Below are 16283 nucleotides of genomic sequence, written 5' to 3' on the forward strand. Positions count from 1 at the left end.
ACAAGACAATAATTTGGACATTACTTTCTCGTAGACAATGCAAAGAGCTTCATAACTCTAACTCTCATTTTAGTTTTAATTCATAACTCTGTTTAGAGATTTACAGAAAAAATGTATGTCAGCAACACCTGAATTGCTTCAAATTAATATACCTACTAAATAAATACGTATAAAATATTGATACTTTTCTTTAACTTTCAAACTTCCAAAGCTTCAATATATATAAAAAGTGAGAGCAAATCCTAAGGAGTTGGATTGATTTTTACAAGGGAATCAGAGTGTTTTCATGTCCTTTGAGCTTCTTCATACATTTTCTTCAGAATCTTTTGCCTTAACAAGTGGCTCTTTCTCCTTGGTGATTTTGGAAGGGATCAGTACTGGTCTCTGATCAGGATAGAGCAGGAAATGTTGACACATGAATAGAATATCAAAGAATACAGATATCTGCAAAAGGAGATCATCCATTTCCGATCGAAAAAATTTAGTGTCAGCTAAAATGGTTAGAGCACAGAACAAATATGAAAAACTGAAGGGACTCATAATAATGGAGTACTAAAAAGAAGCAAAAATAACTTGTATGATCTGTGCTTTCTTATGCCTATATGAAACTTATTTAAGTATTTCAAATTTAGAAGTAAATATTATTTTAGACTCTGTGTTATCTATAGAAGTTTCTGTTTTATTAAATAACAATTCACTCTTTATTTTTCAAAATGGAACATAAACTGGAGATGTTATGACCAAATTAGCTATATTTTCTACACTTCTTTGTGCTAGAAATTGGTTGCGGCATGCAGGTTGGTTAAACTCAGTGTATTATTATGTACCATTTTAAAAAATACAGAGTTTGAATTTTCATCTAATAAAATAGAGAATCTGATCGATAATTTTTTGCAAAATATAGAGTCCAAAATAACATTTATCCTGTATCAAAAGTAAAAGCAGGAAACAAATATTCTACTACATAATAACTAACAGAAGTATGAGGAGTAATTATAGAGACTACTAATTCAAGAAATGGATAGAGTTAGTTCCATACCAAAGATAGTAGTGTCTTCCCTATATTTCCATAAAAGTTCACCCAAGAATCTGAAAAGAACAATAATAATTTAAAATGCATTATTATCACTTAACTGAAAGTATATATACATATTAAGAGAGGAGTATTATTTTGATAAAAGGAAAGATGACAAACTTTGGTCTATGGATTGTATAGCCATCTGAGCATAGTTTGCAACACCTCCTGAAAAATCTAGTAAAATATTGCCAATACTAAATCCATCTGTGCTCTTCCTGTTGAAGTTCATGAATGCCTACAATACATTTCATAGAGTAATTTTGTCATACATGGAAGCAAAATTGGTGTTCGCCATAAAAGATTCATCGAATTTCAGAAAAGCATTCGAGAAAATGTCTTTGAGTTGAGAAGATTAAGCAAGTGGTTTTACAGTCACAAGTATAGACTAAACAGAAAATTAATGCTTTTTCCCTTTATCATGACTGATACAAGATTGAGCTGATATACAAAAGTAAATAAGCTGTTTCTCAAAATGATTGGGAGAACTATAACCGGAAAATTGAGTCCTGTTTTATGAAGTTTGTCCCAAGTAATATTTTCATTTCATGTTTTCTATATGAAAAGATATATGCAATTATGCAAGGATGTCTATAATTAATGGCATAAAGCCTATGAATGGGACTATAAAAAATTCAGAAGCACCAAATCTCTTATGACAAGAATAAAACAATCAAAAAGAGTCATATTAGGAATATATCTAACCTGAGGAATATATTTGATGACTGTCATAAAGACTTGAATTGAGCTGAAAATAGAATGAATCAGTTCCAAGTCAGAAAGTGAATCGTGATAAGGCGATTAAGACAATAGAACTGAAGCAAACAAATGCTTTTATAATCTAGCTTTCTGAAAATGTTAGATACTCAAAATTCAGAACAAAAGAAAAGGAAAGATGGCTAAAGAATGAATCTTACTTAAAAATGTTAATCAACCAAAGCCAGGAATGGTTTGGCAAAGCAATGAAAAAACAAACTCCAGCAGCTAACCAAACAATAGAGACAATCCCAAGACTAATCTTAGAGACAGTCTGACCTCCACGCTGCATAAAGCCAAAGGCATAATCACCAACAACAATAAAAAAGGTGAAATTCAAAATTAGCAATACATTACAACTATAACAACAATAATTAGGCTCCTCAATCTAATCTTACTTACTTCATAGATTGCAATTTGTACTAAGGTAATTGCTGTCAACAAAACAGCATGTGATGAAAAAGCAACATCATTTGCAGCAACTGGTATCATCTGCTAACATATAACCACACATTATTTACTCATATACAATACAAACACATACCAAAAAAAACAACCCTTTTCATACAAGAACAACTATATCTTAACACAATCTTTTCACAAGCTCAAAAAAGGTAATAAATGAAGAATTTTGAATACACAAACCTCATTGAAGCCATACTTCTGAAAATACTGATTTTGAACAGCTGAGCTAAAGTAAAGGGTGGCGTTGTAAATGAGATAGGAGGAGTGCTTTGTCAAGTTTAGTACAACAAAATCAAAGTTCAACCCCACAACGCTATGAAAGAAGAAAAAAACATAAAACCCAGAAATTAAATCAAACAAATTAATGAAAATTGTGATTGGTGGGAACAATGAGTTCGTTAATTATAGTTTTTTTTTTTTTTTTTAATTTTTTGAATAGTTACCTTTTTCGACGGAAATTCAAGATGACTTGGGGATAGAAACTGATGGACCAAGAGAAGAAGGCAATCCAGCCCACTACTTCGTATGTGATTTCGAGTGGAAATGAATTCCAAGATGCCATTTTTGGATTTCCAAACGGCCGGAGAAGAAACCCAATGAGGAAAAAAAATTCAGATTTCTCTGTATTTTGTTCTGTTGATCAATTAAAGAAATACAAATATATTATATTAAAATTAGTAAATGTAAAAGTTGAATCTTGACCGTTGATTAAGGGTTGGGTCCTGTGATCTGGCGGACCATTTTTCATTTTGGGTTTGCAGTTACAGAATTTATGTGATAGAGACGTCGTTCACAAGTTACGAAGACAAATTGTGGATTGTGAATGAAGTTAGGATTTAGACCAAATTCATTTCCTTCATTCTTTTGCTGATCTCACTCTAATCCTTGGTCTTATCATTAAAAAAAAAAAGTAATTTACAAACAAAATGGGAATGGGAATTTATCCCATCCAAAAAATAATGTACATCTAAAATTAAATTTGTAAAACATGATAAATTTAAAGATGTAGCATTTAAAGCATTGGAGACTCCTAAAGTATCAATTTCAATATGTGTTATTGAGAGTTGTAGGTGCGTGACCCATTTAAAGCTATAAAAAAGGTCCTTAATCTCCATCTCATCCGATCTGAAACATTCTTATACAACTTTTGAAAGAGCTGCAATGGCCTTGCCATATGATTGCACCTACACCAATTTTTTTTACTTTACAATTGACGGCAGCATCAAAGTTTAACTTCAGACCATTGAGATTTGGTAATTTCCAAGAAACACCTTTTGGCATGTCACTTCTGAGTGTAGAAGTTGTTGCAGTTGTTGTTGTTGCAGCAGGCTCCAGTTGAAATTTCTTAGCCTTAAGAAAATTATTGAGATATGTTTTTGCGTAAACAACAATTGAGGAACTTTTCCTACCCACCACTCCACCATGCAAAACTCTATTTCGATCACTCTAGATAGCCCACGTAAATGTATAAGATTAATTCCAAATTAGCTTGTTTATGTAGAGAGGAAAGGTGCACCAAGTAATCATCATTAAACATACGTTGTGCTTGTCCATAATCAATAGAAAATTTGGAGTGTTTCCATACTACCTTAGCATGTTTACAACCAAATAGAGCATGCCCAATCGATTCCCAAACTGCTTTGCACAACAAACAAGCAGTTGAATCAATAATTCTTTTCTTATAAAGAGCTGCAGCCATAGGAAAAACATGTTGAACAATTTTCAAGCAAAAATTATGATCTTTGGAGGCAAATTCAAACTCCATAAATACTTTTTACCAATTACACTGAGAGTTAGAAGTAGAAGGAACATGTTGTTCCTCTAATGATGTCGCGAAGTGAAAATCATATTTGACTGTGTATACACCAAATGAAGTGTAATGCCATATGAGTCAAAAAACTCAGAGGAATCGTCATGATTCATATCAATAGGCTTGAAGTAGATATTCAACAGAGAAACAACCCATTCCTTATTGTGAGTGATGAAAGTGGAGACATGCATTGATAGAGGTCTTATATAAGTTAGCGGTCTAAACTCGTTATGACCTAAAATTTATGGGTTGTCCCTATATGAAAACTATTGCCAACTTTATATCTGAGTCCTTTAATTAACAATTTTCTATCCTAACAGATACTTTGTCATGTCAAAGATTGAGAGAGCCTAAGATTAGCATTCAAAAAACTAAATTCTTAGATTCTACCACTTAATTCAAATAAGTAAAATATAAACTAAAGAAAAAATTTAAAAATAACTAGCCAAAAGTATTATTCTTTGGCTAGTAAACTAATTAACAAGATGAAAATATATTAAAAGGTAACTTTTTTTGAAAAAATATTAACTTTTATTTTATTTGAAAGATTTTAATTCTTCAAAGAATATTTAACTATTTTAAAAATAAAGGCCAATTTTGAAGTCACCAAAGCCAATAAATTAAAGGGTAAATATTATTTTAGAGTCAGTGTTTTGTAAAAATTATTAATTGGACCATCTGTTTTATTAAATGAAAAAATAGATATTATATTTTTTAAAATAGTACAAATAGAATTTTTTTGTCAAAATAAGATTTAATAATAATTCGATCTAAGGGTGTTATGACAAAACTGTTTATTTTTTTTTATCTGTTCGTGTTAAAAATTGTCTTCAAGTTAGTTATATTAAAAAAAAAATTATCAAAAATTAAGCTCAAAATCTTACTTTTATTATTTTAAAACATATAAAATTTATTTTATCATTTAACAAAAGCCCTATCAATAATTTTTACAAAACAGTTATTTATCCATAAATTATGTTATTTTGGAAATGTTATTATTTCACCAAATTTCACTTTGAGAGTGCTTAAGAGAGTTAAGCTTAGAATAGCTGTCTCGAAGTCGCTAAGCCCTAGCAAAATCAGAGAACGAAACTCCATAACCAAGCCGGAAAAAACTTCGTTCAATCAACACCAATGGCCAATCCACTCATAAACAGAACCTTAAATTCAATCAGAAACCCTAATATCTTCAAATCGTTCTCCTCATTGGTTCGGAACTTTAACTCTGTCGCCACCGTCGAGCAACCCCAATCGGATGACCCATCTTTCACCTTCTCATCTGACGATCACGAACACCGAAATGACAATACCACCAGTACCGACGAAGCCATACACCTTAAGGCACCGCGCTCGGATTCAAGGAGGGACTCCGGATCCTCGGTCACTATGCCAATGTCGTTCATGACTGGTTCTATTGTGGGAAAGAGGTTTTACAAGCAGGTCACCACGAGGGAGGCTGATGATGGGAATGGTTGGACTGTGATGCTTGATTATCGGACTTTAAAGACACCATCAAAGAGGCCGCTCAAGCTTCCTACTTTATCTCTTGCTAAGGCCATAGCTGCCGAGTGGGAATACCAGGTGTGGTGTATAATTGCGTCTTCTTCTATATTGAAAATTGGGGGCTTTAATGTTTGATAACGCACTCCAATGGGTGTGCTTCATAAACGCACTCCAATGGGTGTGCTTCATAATTGAAAATTGTTTTATTGTAAAATTAAGTGATTTTCTTCATTAATGCTAATTTAGATCAGAGGGTTTTGTGGAGAGTTAATATTTTCGCTTGTGAAACTTAGCCGAATGTTTCATCTACTTGGAGGTTGTTTAATGAAGTTTCTTTTTTCTAAAACACTTTTAGCTTACAGATGGGATCAGACCATTTACAATGCCTCTCATGAAGTTTGCTTGTACTGCTCTAGAAAGAGTTCCTCTTACAAGGTCAAAGATTATAGAGCATTTGATGAAGAAATTTAGTCAAGATCTTGTCTTTTGCCGTGCTCCGGAGGATGATAATCTAACGAAATACGTTCATGGTACTTTGTTTCTGTACTATTTTTTTTTTTTTGCGTTTTTCTTCAAGTATATGAGCACTGTTATGTATATTTAGGAGACTAGGAATCGTTTGAGTAGTTTCTAAATTACAAATTTGAATTAGAAAGTAGCCCCATTTGAGAGGAAGTATTCTATTCAATAAGCATCTATATGAATATGATAATGTGGACTTTTCCTTTGGTTTTTAATTTTGATGGGGATCATCTTACAATGACTAACTCATTAATTTGTGATGGCCTTAAAACTTTTGTAGATAAGCAAGTGGAGAAAATTGATCCTCTACTTGATTGGGTGGCATCAGAATTTGGTTATAAGCCCGCGGTGTACTCCAGTTTCTTTGGTGGAAAGCAGGAGGATGGTCTTGTAAAGGCCATAGAAAATGTATTAAAGAATACAGATGACTGTGAATTGGCATCAATTGATGCTCTTGCTTCAGCAGGACACTCTTTAGTAATTGCCCTCGGGATTTTTCGTGGGAAATTGGAGATTGAGGAAGCTATTGAATTGATCAGACTTGAAGAAGACTTACAGGTTCTTTTTATTTGTGTTTATCTTCCTTGCTTTCATATACATACCTACCTAAGTTCTCAAGCTAGACTGTTTGAAATTTCAATAATCTTTTATCACAAATAAAATTAAAACAAAACTATATCAGTTATTAGATCACCAATGAGTGATAACCCTGTTGCAGACTCAAGAAATCATTTTTCTTATATACCCATCATATATTTGTGTCAGGTGGACAAGTGGGGTCTTGTTGAAGGTGGTCATGATGTTGACCTTGCTGATCTTAAGGTGCAGATATCCTCAGCTGCTGTATTCCTTGCTCTTTCAAGGAGGGTATAATCTCTGTATATTTTTTCATTATCTTACTTGGTAGTCAGAGTTAATTTTTCATTAAATTATCATCATAAGAGCTGTTGGCCTTAAGAAAAGTTTCTCAATATATTTTGTTGTAGATCAGTAAAACTCTTTTGCTTTCATGCTCGGTTTGTGGAATTTTTCTGTAATAGATGAGATGATGTCCATCAATTGATCCAATAATCATTGTACAATTGACTTAATTCAATTTGATCTGATATTTGAATTTTGAGAATGGCTATTAACCTGTTATTATTCAAGTATTGTTCACATCTGAATTTTCAGTTTTCTCCCTCAATTGTGTTTGTTCTTATAATAAAAATTAATAATAAGCCCTTGCTTTTCCAATGCACAAAAGAGACACCAAATGGTGCTAGAACTTAGAAAGCATAGACTATTAAGTAGATGACAAACAATAGATTAAGGACTTGGTATGTAACTTTCATGACATCAAAAATGTCATCTTTTTGGAGTATATATCTACTTTGAACTGTATCACTCATTTTCCAAAATCATCCTCAGCTCTGGTCTCTTTACCTGTCCAGATAAGTTACAAGTTACAACTCGTGAGCTCACAAAATTGTGTTTGTTTCAATGTTTATAACAAAACGTACCTGTAAGCTTTATGGTCAAGGCTATTCTTGACAGCATTGAACACAAAGTGGAGGCTCTTTCCTTATGTCACAATTGCAACAAGCTGTATCACAATCGTTATTGCACCCTACAAGACAAAAAAGAGATAGTTCAGCATTCAACTTTTTGCCAAATTTCTTCTGTACAAGTTGAAATTCAATACAAAAACCTGTTACAGTGACATATGGAAACGGTTCGGGTGTAAATGAAATGCGGCTACTTGATAGAACAGCATTGGTCCAAATTATAATCAGTATGAGAAATATAGCACTAGATGATGCCAACTTCATCATAATGAAACAAATGTTTTATAGCTCAACTTTGGTAAACTTTTCTTACCATGAGCTGTTTATATAAACATGGTTTATAGTAATTAGTTGAGGTGTAGGAGATGAGAGAACCTAACCCATTTAGATATTCTCAACATACATTCTTTCTTTGCCTAAAAACAATGTTATGTAAGATTCATTCCATAATTGTGTAGACACAAGAATCTATATTGAACAATCATCACAACAAAGCGATGAAGGAAATTATTGAATATTTGTAACAAGATTTTGTATATACTACAAAGATACAGATAAGAGCCAAGAAAAGTATGCAACTTAAAGCATTTCATTAACTTTTGAAACTCTAAGATGGGCAAGTAGTCAGCCTTATGACCCAACAAGGCAATGATTTTTCAAAAATTTGGTAATGGTAGAACCCAAATGGAGATAGCTAACACAAGATTATTACAGGCACAGTCTGAGGCATAAGAAACCACAGTTCTTCTATTAACACTTACTCAAAACAAAGATAATATTAATGCTTGAATGCTTCCTTTAGTACTAAAAGGATGGAAAGTACAATAGCTGCTTTTGTATTATTAGCTCAAACACAATTGACAAATCCTCAATAAAACATTCCAGCTTAATCCATGAATGTGCACGTTTATCAAGCTTCACAAATTATAAACTAGGCTGAAGCTTCTTAATATTTTGAATCTGCTTTCCAGGGTTTAAGCCCTTGGGACAGGCTCGGGCACAATTCAAAATGGTATGGCATCGGTAGAGCTTGAACTCGTCATTTATGGATGCCAATCGCTCCTCTTTGTATTCATCACGGCTGTCCATAATCCACCTACATGCACAACCCCAAATAAGATTCATCATCTGATGTTATTTAGACAAAAGCATTAATCATACAAAGATCAAACTCGACTCATTGGCTAACCGCTAAAACCTAATAGTAGAAAGATAGTGTTGAGCTCAATGAGTCAAGCAACACCATCTAAAACTTTGTCCATGAATTTCATAAGCCATGGAACGTATAAAAACAAATCTACACAAATGCAACAACATGTTGGTGTAATAGACAGTTCATCAAATTTTAAATGTTGAATGTTTGATTGAAAGGCATCAAATACTAAATGCAAGGACACACAAGAGTGATAGGAAGAAACCCCGAAGCCTAATTCTGAATATCTCAAGAAAAATGTTTCCTCTCATCCATGATTGGTTATCACAAGTCAAACAGTTTTTTCAATCTACAATAAGCTCATTTGTGCCCCTTGATGCAGGATGAAACTAAAATTCGTATCAATACTAAAGACCACTTTCTAGACCTTGCCCCTCATATAAGCTTCATTATAATAAACCTTTTTCGCCATTTCCAAATTCTATGGAAGGAATTCTAGCTTGAGATTTAAGGGAACAAATAGACCATCAAAGCAAAAGTGTGGTTGAATCAACAAAACAGGGTGAATCAACAAAACACTAAACAAGATAAGTACTAAGTTACAATTGCCAAACTTCAACAAAACAACCAAACTAATCACCTGAACCCGAAAAATGCAAACTTGTGATTTGGGTTATTTTATACTACGCATAGATATAGATGTCACTAAAATTTTAAACAATATAACAAATGCTTGTTTCAATAAGAAAAACACAATTACCTGTTGGCATGGAGCAAAGCAGCGGGTCCCAAATACTTCTCGGGATTCCACCAGTAACTGGGGCAGGATGTACTACAGCAGGCGCATAGAATGCACTCGTACATCCCATCAAGCTTAGCTCTATCCTTCTTGGTTTGAAGAATCTCCTGAGCTGGTTCAGAAGCTGGAGTCTTCCGCTTCAACCACGGCTCAATGCTCTTATACTGATTATAGAAATTGGTCATATCCACCACCAAATCCTTTATCACAAACATATGCGGTAAAGGCGTGATCATCGTGGACGACCCAGATGGGATCTTAGTCAGACAAGCCAACCCATTACAACCATCGATGTTCATCGCGCAAGACCCACAAATCCCTTCCCGGCAAGATCGTCGGAAAGTCAGGGAGGGATCGATCTCGTTCTTGATCTTGATCAGAGCGTCAAGTACCATAGGTCCACACTCCTTGAGATCGATCTTATATTCCTGAAGTTCCGGCTTCGCAGGCTTATCGGGGTTCCATCGATAGATTGAGAAGGTTTTCAGGTCAGTAGTGGGTCGAGCCTTGGGGTCCACTTGCTGGGCCTCGGCTTCCGAAGCTAAGGCTCGGAAAGGAACAAACTTTGAAGCCGGTGTAGATGAAACCCTAGCTAACGCTCTTCTCCACACGCCGGTCGCCATTGCCGCCGCAGCCTCAGTCGATGATTCAAATTTTCAGGGAAGAAAGGTATAAAATAAAATTTGATAAAAGAGAGACGAAATAGGTTGAAATTTTGGTATAATGACGAAAATGGGATTTTATATAGGGTATGATAAAAGGCGGCGTTGAAGGGTAATTTCGTAATCTTGTACGATTATAACTTTCTTTTTCTAGTACCGTGGATTGGTTGTAGTCCCTGGAATTTTGTGATGATGTGGCGGAATATCATCCGTTGGTTATGATGCCACGTGGTTTAATGTGGGATCAATAATTAAATAGCTTAGTCGTGTTTTTCGTTATGTGTATAAAAGTACGGCCGAGAAGGCGCGTGTCTACCATACCACCCATGAGTCCATGACCTTTCACAGTTAGTTCTTTAAAAGTGGACCAAACGACATGTCGTTTGGTGTTTATTTTCCTTTCAATTTATTAATTAATTTGGGAAAGAGTGCTCATACTTCATGAGGATAAGACGACAAAAAAACTATTTAAACAAAGAGCATTGCTATTAGGCACAGTGATGTCTAGCACTTTCTCGACATGTCGCGTTGCGATTGACTAGCGATACTCTATAGTAATTATTATATTAAATTATATGTGACCCGATACTTAATTGATTGACACATAGGAGGGTACTAGGCACCACTAGTGTCCTTTAACATTTCTCTTAAACAAATAATAAGTCCTATTTCTTGTAAGGGTAATGTTAAGTAGGGTTGCACATGATTCGATTCAACCGAATCAACTTAATCCAATTTAATTTGTAATTGAATATCCAATTACAATTGAATTAGATTGGATGTGAAAAGTTAAATGTCTAATTAGATTAAATTAGTTATTAAATGTTAAATCTTAAAAACATTTCTCATTTATTTTCATTATAGCTCATAGAGCATAATCAAGAATAATACAACAACAACTTCAACTAAAGATTCAATAAATAAAATTATACTATAGTTATAGGTCTCCAAATCAAATGAATATTTAACAAAATCCACCTACCAATAACTATCAGCTTAAATAAACAACCAACTAGATATGATTTAACTTTATTCAAGTGATCAAAAAGAATGAAGTGCGATATAATTGGTTAAAAGACAAATGGTTAAGGAAGTGTCAATGGAATAGAATCTGTTTCTGATTAGCTCTCATAAAATCTCTGATAATCGATGTTAGAGAAATCTTGAAAGTCCCAGTTTGGTGAAAACTTAACAATAATGAGAATATATATGTAATATGTTTTGTTTAGAAAAGAAAAAAATAAAAAACAATGAGAATATGGTGAGTTAATGTTTCAAAAGTGGGAATAATATTATGAACATACAAAGGTACTACCAATTAAATCTCCAAAAGACATGTTATGATGATCATTCATGGTTGAACCATTTTATATGCTTATTATCTAGCTAAACTTGTTTTTGTGCTTAACTAATTCTGATTATGTTTTGCTCTTGGTATTAGTCATGCCGTTTTGGAAGATTATTCCATATACCAAATATATATTTATATGTATATGTGGCCATCATTTTATAAGTATTTTAAATTTGTTAATTGATATTCATTATGGTTGATATTAACTAACAACAATAACACACAAGTCAAACTCAAACAATTTTACTCAAGGCTGTTTAAAATGACACCACATTAAGATAAATTCGTTGTTGAGTCAATATATACCTTTGAAAATAGTATATCCATTTTTTCTTAATCATTAGGTCAAATAAGGTAGGGTGATTCTATAATACACCCTCTTAAAAGGATATATTGATACACTCTTAACTTGTTTCGGCATCTAGAAGAATTTTTTAATCTAATTTTTTTTTTTCATATTCATGTTATACCTATATAAGATATCCTACAAAATTTTGAGAAATTCGGAATAATTTACAATATAGAAAATAATGTTCAAACAGTCTATTTTACACGGGTGTAAAATAAAATAGTCACGCGTACAACACACTGTTTGAACGTAATTTTCGGCGCGTTAAATTTTTTCGAATTTTTTAAAATTTTACAGGGTGTCTTAAATAACTATAACGTATATGACCATGAGAAAAAATTTGACTAAAAAATTATTTCGGATCCTAAAACAAATAGGGATGCATCAATATATCCATTTTAAGGGGGTGCATTGTAGAATTTTCCAATAAGATATATATATTTATTATAAAAGGAATCAAGATTTCTTGTTAAACCAATTAAATTTTGACACGTCAATTAATTTTTTATTTATAAAAAAATTAAATCTCTAATAAAGTTAACAAAAATAGTTAATATATTTAATATAATTTAAATTAGTTGACATGTTAAATTTTAATAAATTTAACATGGACACCAATTTTTAACAAGAAATCTTAATTTTTATAAGAGCAGACCCAAAAATTTTGTTCTCCTAGACAAAATAAAAATTAATTTAAAAAATAAAAATATTAAATTTTATGACACCTATAGTCCTTTGCTACAAAAGTCACTCATACCTTTCATTCTTTCAATATACATTATTATCCTATATACATAGATAAGCTAAGGTGGTTAAATAGAACAAATCAAGACAACCAATTTTTATTTATTTTTTCCTGAAAATACAAACAAATTAATCCTAGCCAAAAATAGAACAAAAGATTCGAAAACATTCAACCATAAATTATCGCACGTTATCATAATGTTATATAAAATATTAATGGTATACATATTTTTTTTTTTTGTACTTGTATGTGTGTGTGGGGAGCACAATGTTTAGGTACGTATACATAGTTGATGATAATATAATTAAGAAAAAAAAAAAAAGCACCTATATATAAAAAATGGCAGGCTGTAGAAGAAACACACCTAACTGTTTATGATAAATATATAAATAATAGACATAATTTGGTCTAACGTCTATGGACTTGCCTTAATACTCGCCTATCATTAACTATTATCTCTTTTCTCTCTTCTCTCATTTTCCAACTCAATCATAATCTTCATTTTTATCATCACAATCTTCATATTCTTAATCTTCATCGTCATAATATTCATCTTCATCTTTATAATAATCCTCATTCTCTTTTCCACATACCCTTTCATTTCTTTTGCCTCAATCTCTATCAATATTCTTACCAAGAATAATTACTTAATAATACATATTTACATATTATAGATATACAAGCCCCTGCGACGTTCCCTAATGGCATCGGTAATTTCTTTTCATCCAAATTAAATCAATCAATCAATCTTTGTTCTTATTATATTATACATGTATGTTTCCATGTTAAGAAATCAATCAATCTTTTCAGAATTATTGCACTTTTGTTGGCTTGTTTTTTTGGGGTCATGAACTATAGAATTATGTTATAATTATAAATTTGTGCATATGAATGTGTGATGCAGCAGGATAAGGGTAGACCGTTGCCAAAATTTGGAGAATGGGATGTGAATAACCCAGCCTCAGCCGAAGGATTTACTGTCATATTTAGCAAAGCTAGAGATGAAAAGAAATCAAATAATAATGGCAATCCTTCTTCAACTAATACAATTCAAAGAAATGATCAAAAACCTCCTGGGGCAGACACTTATGATTATCCCCCTACGGTATAATCAATCAATATATATTGTTATTATTATAAACTACTACTTTTATTTTTGTATATTTATCTTCAATTTTTGTTTTTCTGATGCAGAAGAAATGGTTTTGTTGTTTCTAATCAAAACCCAAAACAATGAGAAAGGTGTTTGATATGATATAATTCCATTGAAAGCAGAGTAGAGCAGAGCAAGGAATGAATGAATGAATGAACCAACGATCATGTGTTTATTTCTACTTACTATTTTTACATACTTGTTTTTTCCTTTGTAATTTTATGATTATTCCATGCTTTAAACTCTTTGTTATTTTACACATAATATATATTGGGAAACCCTTCTCATGTTTTCTTCTATTGAGTAATATTAATTTTAGGACAAAAAGGTTATGAAATTGATTAGTTCATATATATTTATGTGTTTCAAATATTCAATATATTTAAATTATAAACCGAATAACAAAGAACATAGTTACATACTAGCAAGAAAGAAAAAACAACTTATAACATTAAAGATTCAAACTTAGCTAGCTATATAATTAAACGACAACGAAAGCAGCAAACGACATTAAAAACAGAGGAAAAAAGAAGACTCCATTTCCAAGTGCTGAACCAGAAGAGGAGGCTCCACCACTACCACCACCATCAGATGGAGATTCTTCTGGAGTTTTGACTTTTATAATCATATGTTGACCCTTCTGGCAGTGACGAAAAACCCCACTAATGAAGTAAAAAGGGTGAGTTTCGTTGAGTTTGAAGAGTGTGTGACCATTGTTGGAGAAGAAGTTTGGGTGACTAGAATTGCATTTCTTGTAGTCCTCCTCTGTTACCTCCATTACTGAGTCTTTTCTGTACTTAAAAACTGTTACAAAACAAAGAACAAGAAAAATTAGTGGAAAAAACGACAAGAAAAAATTATGTCGTTTAAGGGTACTTTACTTACCAATGGTGTCTCCCAATTGGAACCTGTTTTTTGAGGCCCAATTATTGAAGATATTGGTCTCATTTGAAGAGGGTACGACCCAACCTTCATTTCCACCAACTTCGAATTCGAAAGAAACGACATTGAGAACATGAAGAGAAAATAAAGAGAGGAAGAAGAAGAAGAGAGGTGATGAGTTGAAAGCCATTTTCATCATCATCAACTCAAAACGACACAGTTTTGTTTAACAAGGATGGAGATGTGTTTGAGTGTGAGAATTGTGGTAATTGTAAAAATGGGTTTATATATAATGAAGAGTTGGTTATTTTTTAAGTGAGTGGGAAGTTATTTGAGTGAATGAGTGGGAGGTTTTTACTTGAGGTCTGAGTTGGGTTTGTTCTAATTTAGTAATAAAGATCAATGTAAGTAACATTTTGACACGTGGGGAAATAATATCATGGGATCATGGGGGTCACGAACTGGCTGCTATTACAAGCTCTCATTTGTCATGGACATAATAGTCATTTCATGTGGGAAATTTGATTTTCTATACTTACATATACTTAATATTTTTTTTAAAACACATAACATTTAATATTTGTGGGATATGACACATTTTAGAATATCCCTAAAATACCCCCATTTACATTACCGCCTCCCCACTCTCTTCTTCTCTCTTTGTTATAAACAAAGAAAAAATTAAAAAAATTAAAGTGGGCATCGGGCCCTACATCGGGCCCATCGGACCAGTCATCTGACCATCGGGCCAGTCCTATAAAATGAAAAAAAATTAAAAAAAATAAAGTGGGCATCTGACCATCGGGCCGACCATCGGGCCCTACATCGGGCCCATCGGACCAGTCCTATAAATAGAAAAAAATTTAAAAATCCAAAATGGGCATCTGACCATCGGGCCAACCATCGGGCCCTACATCGGGCCCATCGGGCCAGTCCTATAAATAGAAAAAAAATTTAAAAAATCCAAAATGGCATCAGACCATCGGGCCCTACATCGGGCCATGCATCGGACCATCGGGCCCTACATCGGGCCCATCGGGCCAGTCCTATAAATAGAAAAAAAAATTAAAAAATCCAAAATGGCATCAGACCATCGGGCCCTACATCGGGCCATGCATCGGACCATCGGGCCATGCATCAGGCCTTCATCTTCAAGCTCATATCAAACTAGAAAATCGAATTTTCTTGCCCAGAAAGATCACAGACCCTAGATCTACTCCATCTAACCCTAGATCTAATCAAGAATGCACATATCCAACCTAAATCTATCAACTAACAACATTTTCACCATAATCAATAAGAAAAAAAAAATTAAAAAACCGAAAGGGGAAAGGCTCGTCGCGTGCTCAGTGGATGGGTTCCCTCCGTGGGGTGGTGGGTTCGGTGGGTTCTTCGTTCGAGTGGGGAATCGTGGTGGTGCAATTTCAAACGCTAGAGAGAGAGAGAGAGAGAGAGAGAGAGAGAGAGAGAGAGAGAGAGAGAGAGAGAGAGAGAGAGAGAGAGAGAGAGAG

At 33.2% G+C, this 16283-nt stretch overlaps 5 protein-coding genes across 7 annotated transcripts; 2 read left to right on the plus strand and 3 right to left on the minus strand.

Annotated features, from left to right (window-relative positions):
• Positions 1–52: 52 nt before the first annotated feature.
• Positions 53–3063, minus strand: LOC115698655 (cystinosin homolog). Its single transcript, XM_030625784.2, has 8 exons — positions 2740–3063; positions 2477–2609; positions 2234–2323; positions 1993–2117; positions 1781–1823; positions 1196–1313; positions 1040–1089; positions 53–444 (listed from the first exon to the last, which is right to left on the minus strand). Exons 1-8 carry the CDS (start codon positions 2856–2858, stop codon positions 304–306), a joined length of 819 nt encoding a protein of 272 aa, XP_030481644.2. The 5' UTR covers positions 2859–3063; the 3' UTR covers positions 53–303.
• A 2023-nt stretch (positions 3064–5086) lies between these two features.
• LOC115698733 (uncharacterized) lies at positions 5087–7279 on the plus strand. Its single transcript, XM_030625885.2, has 4 exons — positions 5087–5687; positions 5965–6139; positions 6412–6689; positions 6897–7279. The coding sequence occupies exons 1-4, from the start codon at positions 5241–5243 to the stop codon at positions 7002–7004; spliced, it is 1008 nt and encodes a 335-aa protein (XP_030481745.2). The 5' UTR covers positions 5087–5240; the 3' UTR covers positions 7005–7279.
• Positions 7280–8330: 1051 nt separating this feature from the next.
• Positions 8331–10371, minus strand: LOC115698734 (succinate dehydrogenase [ubiquinone] iron-sulfur subunit 2, mitochondrial). Its single transcript, XM_030625886.2, has 2 exons — positions 9592–10371; positions 8331–8774 (listed from the first exon to the last, which is right to left on the minus strand). The coding sequence occupies exons 1-2, from the start codon at positions 10251–10253 to the stop codon at positions 8603–8605; spliced, it is 834 nt and encodes a 277-aa protein (XP_030481746.1). The 5' UTR covers positions 10254–10371; the 3' UTR covers positions 8331–8602.
• Positions 10372–13074: 2703 nt separating this feature from the next.
• On the plus strand, positions 13075–14189 carry LOC115698997 (protein NOI4). 3 transcript variants are annotated; one of them, XM_030626209.2, is made up of 3 exons: positions 13075–13447; positions 13645–13842; positions 13932–14189. In XM_030626209.2, exons 1-3 carry the CDS (start codon positions 13439–13441, stop codon positions 13953–13955), a joined length of 231 nt encoding a protein of 76 aa, XP_030482069.1. In that variant the 5' UTR covers positions 13075–13438; the 3' UTR covers positions 13956–14189. The 3 variants fall into 3 exon arrangements, with proteins under 3 accessions (XP_030482069.1, XP_030482068.1, XP_030482067.1); XM_030626208.2 differs by having other exon boundaries at positions 13085–13447; positions 13642–13842; positions 13935–14189; XM_030626207.2 differs by having other exon boundaries at positions 13093–13447; positions 13642–13842.
• A 30-nt stretch (positions 14190–14219) lies between these two features.
• Positions 14220–15452, minus strand: LOC115698996 (early nodulin-like protein 21). Its single transcript, XM_030626206.2, has 2 exons — positions 14776–15452; positions 14220–14694 (listed from the first exon to the last, which is right to left on the minus strand). The coding sequence occupies exons 1-2, from the start codon at positions 14972–14974 to the stop codon at positions 14372–14374; spliced, it is 522 nt and encodes a 173-aa protein (XP_030482066.1). The 5' UTR covers positions 14975–15452; the 3' UTR covers positions 14220–14371.
• Between the last annotated feature and the right edge of the window lie 831 nt (positions 15453–16283).

The sequence above is a fragment of the Cannabis sativa genome, chromosome 8 (genome assembly GCF_029168945.1).
Source record: "Cannabis sativa cultivar Pink pepper isolate KNU-18-1 chromosome 8, ASM2916894v1, whole genome shotgun sequence".
Classification (NCBI taxonomy): Eukaryota; Viridiplantae; Streptophyta; class Magnoliopsida; order Rosales; family Cannabaceae; genus Cannabis; species Cannabis sativa.

Bases quoted from the DNA above. Each gene is read 5' to 3' on its own strand.
- LOC115698996 (XM_030626206.2), bottom strand. From the start codon at position 14,974: ATGATGATGAAAATGGCTTTCAACTCATCACCTCTCTTCTTCTTCTTC. The intron at 14,695-14,775 runs GTAAGTAAAGTA...GTTTTGTAACAG, and splicing joins CCAATTGGGAGACACCATTG to TTTTTAAGTACAGAAAAGAC.
- LOC115698655 (XM_030625784.2), bottom strand. From the start codon at position 2,858: ATGGCATCTTGGAATTCATTTCCACTCGAAATCACATACGAAGTAGTG. The intron at 1,314-1,780 runs GTTAGATATATT...AATGTATTGTAG, and splicing joins TCATCAAATATATTCCTCAG to GCATTCATGAACTTCAACAG. The intron at 1,090-1,195 runs GTTTGTCATCTT...TGTTCTTTTCAG, and splicing joins TATACAATCCATAGACCAAA to ATTCTTGGGTGAACTTTTAT.
- LOC115698734 (XM_030625886.2), bottom strand. From the start codon at position 10,253: ATGGCGACCGGCGTGTGGAGAAGAGCGTTAGCTAGGGTTTCATCTACA. The intron at 8,775-9,591 runs GTAATTGTGTTT...TTGTGCATGTAG, and splicing joins GCTTTGCTCCATGCCAACAG to GTGGATTATGGACAGCCGTG.
- LOC115698733 (XM_030625885.2), top strand. From the start codon at position 5,241: ATGGCCAATCCACTCATAAACAGAACCTTAAATTCAATCAGAAACCCT. The intron at 5,688-5,964 runs GTGTGGTGTATA...AAACACTTTTAG, and splicing joins CTGCCGAGTGGGAATACCAG to CTTACAGATGGGATCAGACC. The intron at 6,690-6,896 runs GTTCTTTTTATT...TATTTGTGTCAG, and splicing joins GACTTGAAGAAGACTTACAG to GTGGACAAGTGGGGTCTTGT.
- LOC115698997 (XM_030626207.2), top strand. The intron at 13,843-13,931 runs GTATAATCAATC...TTTCTGATGCAG, and splicing joins CTTATGATTATCCCCCTACG to AAGAAATGGTTTTGTTGTTT.